Genomic DNA, 9,928 nt, shown 5'->3' with positions numbered 1-9,928 from the left:
AAGTGGTTTGTTTTCCTTTGGGAGCCATGAACTTTGTTTAGTTTGGCTTAGGGATCACAGAAATCACACTAAACTTCATGCTTTGCTTGCCCTCAAGAAAAATAGAAAGAAAGAAGATGAATAGATAGAGAGAAGGATTCCAATGATGAACCAAAGGAGGTGGCTGAATTTATAAATAAAGGGGAGGGAGGGAATGGGGTCGAAAATTTAGAAAAGAAAAAGATATGATTGAAAGATATGATTGATAAAAGCTAAACATGATATGTAAAAGAGAAGATTGTTTTCAAAATTTTAGAGATATGAAGAAGATATGAGGAAGTTAAATCTGAATTTTTGTTTATACATCTAAGAAATAAAAGATAATATGAATGAATTGAAAAGATTTGAAAAGAAATTGGAAAGATAAATACGTTTTTGAAAAAGATTTGAAAAGAATTTGAATGAGAATTAAAAGGAATTTATAAGATTATGAATTTTTGTTAATGGAAGTTAGAAATTGAATGTTTGTAATGTTTAGATGCAAAAAATTTTGAATTAAAACAAGAAAATTCGAAAAAAATTGAATTGAAAATGAAATTACCTCTCCCCTATCTGTTCTGGCATTAAACACCCAGAATGATATCCATTTTGGCGTTTAACGCCCATCTGGTGGCCATTTTGGGCGTTTAACGCCCAGCCAGGTATCCTGGCTGGCGTTAAACGCCAGAAATCCTTCTTCACTGGGCATTTTTCTGAACGCCCAGAATGCTACTAATTCTGGCGTTAAACGCCTAGAATGCTGCCTATTCTGGCGTTTAACACCCAGAATGATACCTTTACTGGCGTTAAACACCTAGAATGGTAGCCATTCTGGCGTTTAACACCCAATTTGCCTCCTTACTGGCGTTTTGACGCCAGTGAGCTCCTTTTCTTTGTGATTTCTCTTTTTTATGTCTTGAACCTCTATTTTCCTGACTTTTTCACTGAAAATATATTAATTAACAAGGAAAACAAAATTAAAAAGACTTATCTAACTGTTACAAATATCTAATTATTGATAATGGCTGGGTTGCCTCCCAGCAAGCGCTTCTTTACTGTCTTTAGCTGGACTTTACTGAGCTTTTTAACTTAGTCTCAGCTTTGAGCATTCTTGCTCAACATTTCCTTCAAGATAATGTTTGATTCTTTGTCCATTAACAATGAACTTTTTGTCAGAATCAATATCTTGAAGTTCTACATAGCCATATGGTGACACACTTGTAATCACATATGGGCCCCTCCACTGGGATTTCAATTTCCCGGGGAACAATCTGAGTCTAGAGTTAAACAGCAGGACCTTCTATCCTGTCTCAAAGACTCTAGATGACAGCTTTTTTTCATGCCATATTTTTGCTTTCTCTGTATAAATTTTTGCATTTTCGAAAGCATTGAGTCTGAATTCTTTTGGCTCATTCAACTGGAGTAATCTCCTCTCTCTAGCTACCTTAGTATCAAGGTTTAGGAACCTGGTTGCCCAGTAGGCCTTGTGTTCGAGTTCCACTGGAAGATGACAAGCTTTTCCATACACAAGCTGGTATGGAGAGGTCCCTATAAGAGTCTTGAATGCTGTTTTGTATGCCCACATAGCATCATCCAGACCTCTTGCCCAATCCTTTCTACGGGCATTTACAGTCCGCTCCAGGATTCATTTTAGTTCTCTATTTGAGACTTCAGTTGCCCATTTGTCTGTGGATGATATGGAGTCGACACTTTATGGTTAATTTCATATCGGACCAGAGCAGAGTTAAGCTGTTTATTGCAAAAATAAGTGCTTCCGTCGTTGATCAGTATCCTAGGGACACCGAACCTGCTGAAGATTTGCTTCTGGAGGAACTTCATCACTATCTTACACTACAAGAAAAATACCCATTCAGGTACACTTGAAAAGTGTAGCCAAAAGTGAAAAAAAATGATGCCTTAGGCTACGGCTACGCTTTTTGGGCTACGGCTACGTTTTTTGGGGTGATTCCTATTCAGCCGTTGCCTATTCTCAAAGGCTACGCTTTTCTGCACCAAGGGCTACACTTTTGACGTTTGGGAATAGGCTACGCTTTTCAAGTGATGTTGTCTAGGACCAAAGGCTACGCTTTTCAGCTTTCATTTTTCCAAAATAGGCTACGCTTTTCAACGCTACTGCATCACTTGTAAAGCGTAGCCACATTGTATACCATAGCTACTTTTTATAAGCGTAGCCTTAGGTCCCTCTTTTTTTTGTATACTACAGCTACTGTATATAAGTGTAGCCTTAGGTCTCATTTTTTTTCTATATATATCTAATAATTATTAATACAACATAATAGTTAATAATATGATTACATATATAATAATTCTGCATTTTTATTTAAATGAGTTGAATATTATAAAATAAAAATAAATACATAATTATACTTATAATACACTTATAATAATTATACTTATAAATGCCTGGTAAGAGAAGTGACGAATTACTACAAAGTTACGAGCTTCAAGAAATTCAAAGAAATAACACACTTATAATAAATTGCAAATCAGTATGTTCTTCTATTATCATAGAAATATCATCATGTTAAGGACATTTTTGTTGGGGGGGGGGACTATAAGCCAACTTGTTCAACTATTGAGTTACTAACTTCAGTCAGCTCTTGGTCAGGGCTCCTCGCCAATAGAGACACTTCCAGTCTTGCATCATTGTTGTCAGCTAGTTGAGCTTCAAAATCTTCATCAAATACAACTGACAGAGGTGATTTCAAATTCAGAATGATATATTGAAATTGATATTATAAAGCAAAAGATAGATAGCTAGGTAAATTAATTATACAGCAAAATAATTAAGTTTTGTACCTGAACCATAGAGAGACAGTAGCTTTAGCTCCTTTAGGTAAAACTTTATAATCATAGGATTTAAGAAGTTCAGCACTGGCCAATGGATTCCCGCCAAAGGTACTGTAATCAATAATATACAAAGAAGTTCAGCACTCTTCTCTTGTTTAATTAATAAACAAAATTACTTTCATTTCAATAAATGAAATTACTCGACCTATACAGAAGACTAAAAAATATTGCCAAGTGGTAAATAGAAGTATAAAACTTCAGACAACAGTCACAACTATCGGCAAGAAAATGTAAATAAAGGAATCATAATAAGGACCATTTATAAAAAGCATTTGTATGATAAAATCAAACCTTCCATGCTCTCCTGGTTTTATACAAAGCATTACATCCTTGTCTGCAAGAACTGCACTCACAGGAAAAACTCCTCCACCCAATGCTTTCCTTAGTATCTGAGTAAAAAGACATAATAAGGTTCAACTCATAGTGCTGGGAAAGAATAAAAAGATATACAATTCCAAGGTTAAGCTGATTTCTATTTTCTAACCACAACATCTGGGCGAACTTCTTCCCAGTCACAAGCCAGCATCTTCCCTGTTCTTGCTAACCCACTTTGTATTTCGTCTGCAATCATCAGCACATTATATCTGGTGCAAAGATCTCTAACAGCTTTCAAATAGCCATCCGGAGGAATGATTACCTTCAAATAAATAATAAAAACATATCAAAAGATGCAACCAAGATATGTACTTTGAGAAATCAGAACATAATAAAAATATGAATATTCAACCGAATGTCATGGCTCTTGACCAAAATGAAATCTATAAGCACACTTATCTTTTTCTTAGCCAAAGAATTTGAAGAAGCAACAAGGATTTCCCATTGTATGTAAACATAATATAAAACAATCAAATGGTGAGACCGGAAATAACATCATCAAACTATAACATCAGGGTATAATGTATATAGCAACTTCTTTAGCATCTCAATTTTCAATTCAACCAACAAGGTGAGTGTTGCCAAGCAGATTAAGTGTTCTCAAAAGATCATACCCCAGCTTCACCCTGGATGGGTTCCAAAAGAAAGCCAGCTATGTGTTCTCCTTTTTCTGAATTTTTTTACAGAAAAAAAAAATCAAAGATCAGTCAATTTAAACTAAAATATAGTGATGAAAATGTAAAGCAAAGTATGGGAGCACTAAGAACCTTTAAAAATTCTTTCAAGGGCTTCTGCATCACCAAAATCAACTTTAAGATGGCCAGGCAATAAAGGACCAAAACCCCGGGTAGCTTCATTGTCACAACTCATAGATATAACAGCTAGTGTACGGCCATGGAAGCAGCCACAACATGACACAATAATAGCCTGCCACAAGTATCCGTGAACATAAATAGACAAACACCAGGAAAATTCAAATCTGCATCTCATAAACAGAAAAGAAGATGCTATATTTTGAAGAGTAGACTTCTTTCATTTTATCTTTGCAGAGGAGGAGTACCAATACATCTTACAAGCATTTAGTTTCCAAAATATTTATTGAGAACATATGTCAAAACAGATTCTTCAGGCCATAGCTAAAGCATTTCTCCCTTTAGTTTTGCAAATACTATTAATATCCACAAAGAAAAGGGGGTTCGGGGAGGAAAAATAAAGTCATAAAGTATTGTGGATTTCAGCTTAGCATGTCATGAGATATTCCTTGTGTACTAGGCCACAGACCCACACTAAGCAAACATTCACTTCAACCTCATAACCTTGGAAAATGTAAAACATTAAGATATGACTACTGTTAAGATGATCTCATTGTTATACCTCATCTTTGGGAATTCTTTTCTTTTCATAACCCCACTTTCTTGCTAATTTCAGAGCTGTTTCCACTCCTTCAGCACCAGTGTTCATGGGAAGAACCATATCATAACCAAGCATACTTGTCAAATGCTCAGCAAATGGTGGAAACTGATCATTGTAAAAGGCTCGAGAGCTCAGGGTCAGCTTTTCTGCCTGCTCTGTTAAGGCTTTCAGAATTTTAGGATGGCAATGTCCCTAAGGAAAAGACAGGCACTTCAATAATTAGAAATTAACTTCTATAACTCATTTGGGCACCATTTCTGAATCAAAATTCGAGATCTATAGCTTAGGGAATAACCATAAGACAAGTGCATAGCAACCAAAGGACATCATCACGCACTTCAATCATGAAAAAGGAGCAATGCTCTAATACCAGAATTCATGTAAATGCCAAGCATCTCTGAGCAGGAACAGGGAGATCTGGTACTCCTCCAGAAGAATTGCCATATAAATATAAAAGCAGAGTTTAGTGGAGCATCACTTCTTATTTTTTTGCACCACAACAAGATTAATGATAATGCCTTCACAGATATAACCTGCTTGATTAAACACAACAATCAGATGAAGTTGCAAAATTAAGATTACCCTTAATCAAAGCAAATTGAACAGATTTCATATATAAAATATAATTTTTACCTAAAAGTTAAGCAAATCAAAACAAGCTATATATATGTATTTCACAGATTAAAACTCCCAAATTAAAACCCCTAAAATCGAAACCCTAAACCTCTGAAATTTCAGAACCAAATAGAAATTAATACATACATATTCAACGATGTGAGCACAGATAAGACGATGATGAGAAGCATGGAGATGACGATGGTGACAGTGGCGCAGCAACAGCGATGGTCAGAACAGCGACAGTCATCAGTGATTAGGGCATGGAGAAGACGATTAGGGTAGAACGGAGAAGAAGAGCGATGGTCAGTGCAGCAACAGCGACAGTCATCAGCGACGGCGAGAATGGCGAAGGTGAGGGTTGTGTGCGACAGGGTTGGCGAAGGTGAGAAGCGCAGAGATGAGAGCGAACAGGAGTGACGGTCAGTGGTGAGTGGTGATGAGTGGGTTTCTTCGCGATGGTGAGAGGGTTTCTGCGCGATGGTGAGTGGTCAGTGGCGATGGTGAGTGGTTTCACGGTCAGTGCAGGGATGAAGGAAAAAGAGGGAAAAAAGAGGAATTTACACAAATTTCACTAAGTGTTTCGAGAAAAAGAGGGAAAAAAAAGTTACCAAGTGTCAATTTTTTGGCTTTAGATACATTAGGCATCACTTTTTAAGTGTACTTAAAACTTAACAAATAAGCTACTCTCTAAAAACGTTTCCTTTGATATAAAAAGTGAACCCATAAATATTAATCTAAGGCTACGTTTTATAAGTGATTTCTATAATACCTAAGGCTACACTTTTTAAATGATGCCACAATTGTGTATCCTTTTCCCTCATAAAAAGGCAACACGGAGAAAAGCGTAGCCTATTCATAGAATAGGCTACGCTTTTCAAATGTAGCTTAAAAAAAGTGTGGCTGAATGGGTATTTTTCTTGTAGTGTTAGTATCATTAGTGGGTGTTGCAATTGTCTCTACCCATTTAGATACATAGTCTACTGCCACCAGAATATAAGTGTTTGAGTATGATGGTGGGAAAGGCCCCATGAAGTCAATACCCCATACATCAAACAACTCAATCTCTAAGATCCCTTGTTGAGGCATGGCATAACCGTGAGATAGATTACCAGCTCTTTGGCAACTGTCACAGTTACGTACAAACTCTCGGGAGTCTCTATAGAGAGTAGGCCAGTAGAAGCCACACTGGAGAACCTTGGTGGCTGTTCACTCACCTCCAAAATGTCCTCCATATTGTGATCCATGGCAATGCCATAGGATTTTCTTTGCCTCTTCTCTAGGTACACATCTACGGATCATTCCGTCTGCACACCTCTTAAAGAGATATGGTTCATCCCACAGGTACTATTTTGCATCAGAAATCAATTTTTTTGTTTACACCTTGCTGTACTCCTTGGGTATGAACCTCACAGCTTTATAGTTTGCAATGTCTGTAAACCATGGTACTTCTTGAATGGCAAAGAGTTGCTCATCCGGGAAGGTTTCAGAGATCTTAGTAGGAGGGAGGGACACTCCTGCTACTGGTTCTATTCTAGACAAGTGATCTGCTACTTGGTTCTCTGTCTCTTTTCTGTCTCTTATTTCTATATCAAACTCTTGCAGAAGCAACACCCATCTTATGAGTCTGGATTTTGAATCCTGCTTTGTGAGGAGATATTTTAGAGCAGCATGGTCAGTGTACACAATCACTTTTAATCCTACTAAATAAGATCTGAACTTGTCAATGGCATAAACCACTGCAAGTAACTTCTTTTCTGTGGTTGTGTAATTCTTCTGTGCATTATTTAAAACACGGCTAGCATAATAAATGACATGCAGAGGCTTGTTATGCCTCTGTCCTAATACTGCACCAATGGCATGGTCACTGGCATCACACATTAGTTCGAATAGTAATGTCCAGTTTGGTGCAGAAATAACTGGTGCTGTGACCAGCTTAGCTTTCAGAGTTTCAAATGCCTATAGACACTCCGTGTCAAAGACAAATGGCATGTCAGCAGCTAGCAGATTGCTCAGAGATTTTGTAATTTTTGAAAAATCCTCTATTCTCTTGTTTGAAATTTTATGCCCAAGGACAATTTCTTTAGCACTATAAAGTGACATTTCTCCCAGTTTAAAACCAGGTTAGTCTCTTGGCACTTTTTCTGAACAAGTGTTAGATGGTCAAGACAGGAGCTGAATGAGTCTTCAAATATTGAGAAGTCATCCATGAAGACTTCTAGAAATTTCTCTACCATATCAGAGAAAATAGAGAGCATGCACCTCTGAAAGGTTGCAGGTGCATTGCACAGACCAAATGGCATCCTTTTGTAGGCAAATACTCCAGATGGACATGTGAATGCTGTCTTCTCTTGGTCTTGAGGATCTACTGTAATTTGGTTGTAACCTGAATATCCATCCAAAAAGCAGTAGTATTCATGACCTGCTAGTCTCTCTAGCATCTGGTCTATGAATGGTAAAGGAAAATGATCCTTTCTGGTGGCTGTATTGAGCCTTCTGTAGTCAATACACATACGCCACCCTGTAACTATTCTAGTAGGAACCAGTTCATTCTTTTTATTATAAACCACTGTCATGCCTCCCTTCTTGGGGACAACTTGGACAGGACTCACCCAGGGGCTATCAGAGATAGGATAAATAATCTCAGCCTCTAGTAACTTAGTGACCTCTTTCTGCACCACCTCCTTCATGACTGGATTTAGCCGCCTCTGTGGTTGAACTACTGGCTTAGCATCATCCTCCAATAGGATCTTGTGCATGCATCTTGCTGGGCTAATACCCTTAAGATCACTTATAGACCACCTAAGAGCTGTCTTGTGTGTCCTTAGCACCTGAATTAGTGCTTTCTCTTCCTGTGGATTTAAAGAAGAGCTTATGATCACTGAAAAAGTGTCACCTTCTCCCAGAAATGCATATTTCAAGTATGGTGGTAATGGTTTGAGCTCGGGTTCAGGAGGCTTATTCTCTTCCTGAGAAGTTTTTAGAGGTTCTTCTGTTTTCTTTGGTTCCTCCAGATCAGGCTGAACATCCTTAAAAATGTCCTCTAGCTCTGATTCGAGACTCTCAATCATATTGACCTCTTCCACCAAGGAGTCAATAACATCTGCGCTCAAGCAGTCTTTTGGTGTGTCTGGATGCTGCATAGCTTTGACAGCATTCAAATTAAACTCATCCTCATTGACTCTCTGAGTTATCTCTCCTCTTTGGACATCAATGAGGGTGCGTCCAGTTTCTAGGAAAGGTCTTCCTAGAATGAGGGTTGCACTCTTGTGCTCCTCCATTTCCAGCACTACAAAGTCAGTAGGAAAGGCAAATGGCCCAACCTTGACAATCATGTCCTCAATTATGCCTGATGGGATTTTAATGGAGCCATCTGCAAGTTGGAGGCATATCTGGGTTGGTTTAACTTCATCAGTCAAACCAAGCTTTTTGATAGTGGATGCAGGTATTAGGTTTATACTTGCCCCAAGGTCACACAGAGCTATCTTGGTACAAGCATCCTCTAATGTGGATCGTATCATAAAGCTTCTGGGATCTTTAAGCTTTTCTGGTAAGCTTTTCAAAATTACTGCACTGCATTCTTCAGTGAGAAAAACTTTTTCAGTTTCTCTCTGGTGCACGAATTGTGAATCACACTTTTCACAACGCGTACCACTAACCAGCAAGTGCACTGGGTCGTCCAAGTAATACCTTACGTGAGTAAGGGTCGAATCCCATGAATTTTTCCTAAAAACTAATAGAAATAGACTAACAACTAACTAAAACATACTCAAAACTATATGAAATTATCCCCAAAAGCGTATAAAATATCCGCTCATCACAACACCAAGCTTAAACTGTTGCTTGTCCTCAAGCAACTAGACAAATAAAATAGAAGACTAATAGGTTGAGAAGCAATAATATCTCAGAGTTTTTTTTTTTTATTGAAGCTTAGATCCTAATTAGATGAGCGGGACTAGTAGCTTTTTGCCTCTGAACAGTTTTGGCATCTCACTTTATCCATTGAAGCTCAGAGTGATTGGCATCTATAGGAATTCAGAATTCAGATAGTGTTATTGATTCTCTTAGTTTAGTGTGATGATTCTTGAACACAGCTTCTTTATGAGTCTTGGCCGTGGCCCTAAGCACTTTGTTTTCCAGTATTACTACTGGATACATAAATGCCACAGACACATAACTGGGTGAACCTTTTCAGATTGTGACTCAGCTTTGCTAAAGTCCCCAATTAGAGGTGTCCAGAGTTCTTAAGCACACTCTTCTTTTTTTTGCTTAGGACCTTGACTTTAACCGCTCAGTCTCAAGTTTTCACTTGACACCTGCACGCCACAAGCACATGGTTAGGGACAGCTTGGTTTAGCCACATCTTCTTTCAGATCGAATCTAACTTTCGGGATCACTGATCTCAGACCCATTACTTTAAGATAATGGTCTGAATGTTCTTTGGATAAGAACTTCCCTTGATTCCAAAGTGGTTTTGGAACGCTCTCTTTCTTGCCTTTTGGAGTGGGTTGTTTTCCTTTGGGAGCCATGATCTTAGTGATCTCGGAAAAACACACCAAACTTAGAAGTTTGCTTGTCCTCAAGCAAAAGAAAAGAAAGGAGAGGGATAGAAGGAGATCGAGGTGCACTTGTTGAT

At 38.0% G+C, this 9,928-nt stretch overlaps 1 protein-coding gene across 1 annotated transcript in view; it reads right to left on the bottom strand.

Annotated features, from left to right (window-relative positions):
* The window catches only part of LOC107640779 (ornithine aminotransferase, mitochondrial-like), a 47,952-nt gene continuing 40,598 nt past the window's right edge, over window positions 2,575-9,928 (bottom strand). The window contains exons 2-9 of the mRNA XM_021123866.1: window positions 5,173-5,210; window positions 4,639-4,869; window positions 4,032-4,191; window positions 3,879-3,934; window positions 3,374-3,526; window positions 3,181-3,278; window positions 2,839-2,940; window positions 2,575-2,728 (exon numbers count right to left, since the gene is read on the bottom strand). Coding sequence (XP_020979525.1) covers window positions 2,719-2,728; window positions 2,839-2,940; window positions 3,181-3,278; window positions 3,374-3,526; window positions 3,879-3,934; window positions 4,032-4,191; window positions 4,639-4,869; window positions 5,173-5,210 — 848 coding nt within the window. The 3' untranslated portion in view covers window positions 2,575-2,718. The remainder of the gene's footprint in view (window positions 2,729-2,838; window positions 2,941-3,180; window positions 3,279-3,373; window positions 3,527-3,878; window positions 3,935-4,031; window positions 4,192-4,638; window positions 4,870-5,172; window positions 5,211-9,928) is intronic.

This window comes from Arachis ipaensis, chromosome B05 (assembly GCF_000816755.2).
Source record: "Arachis ipaensis cultivar K30076 chromosome B05, Araip1.1, whole genome shotgun sequence".
Classification (NCBI taxonomy): domain Eukaryota; kingdom Viridiplantae; phylum Streptophyta; class Magnoliopsida; order Fabales; family Fabaceae; genus Arachis; species Arachis ipaensis.
Note: the sequence above shows the minus strand (reverse complement) of the source record. Positions and strands in the feature narration are given on the sequence as shown.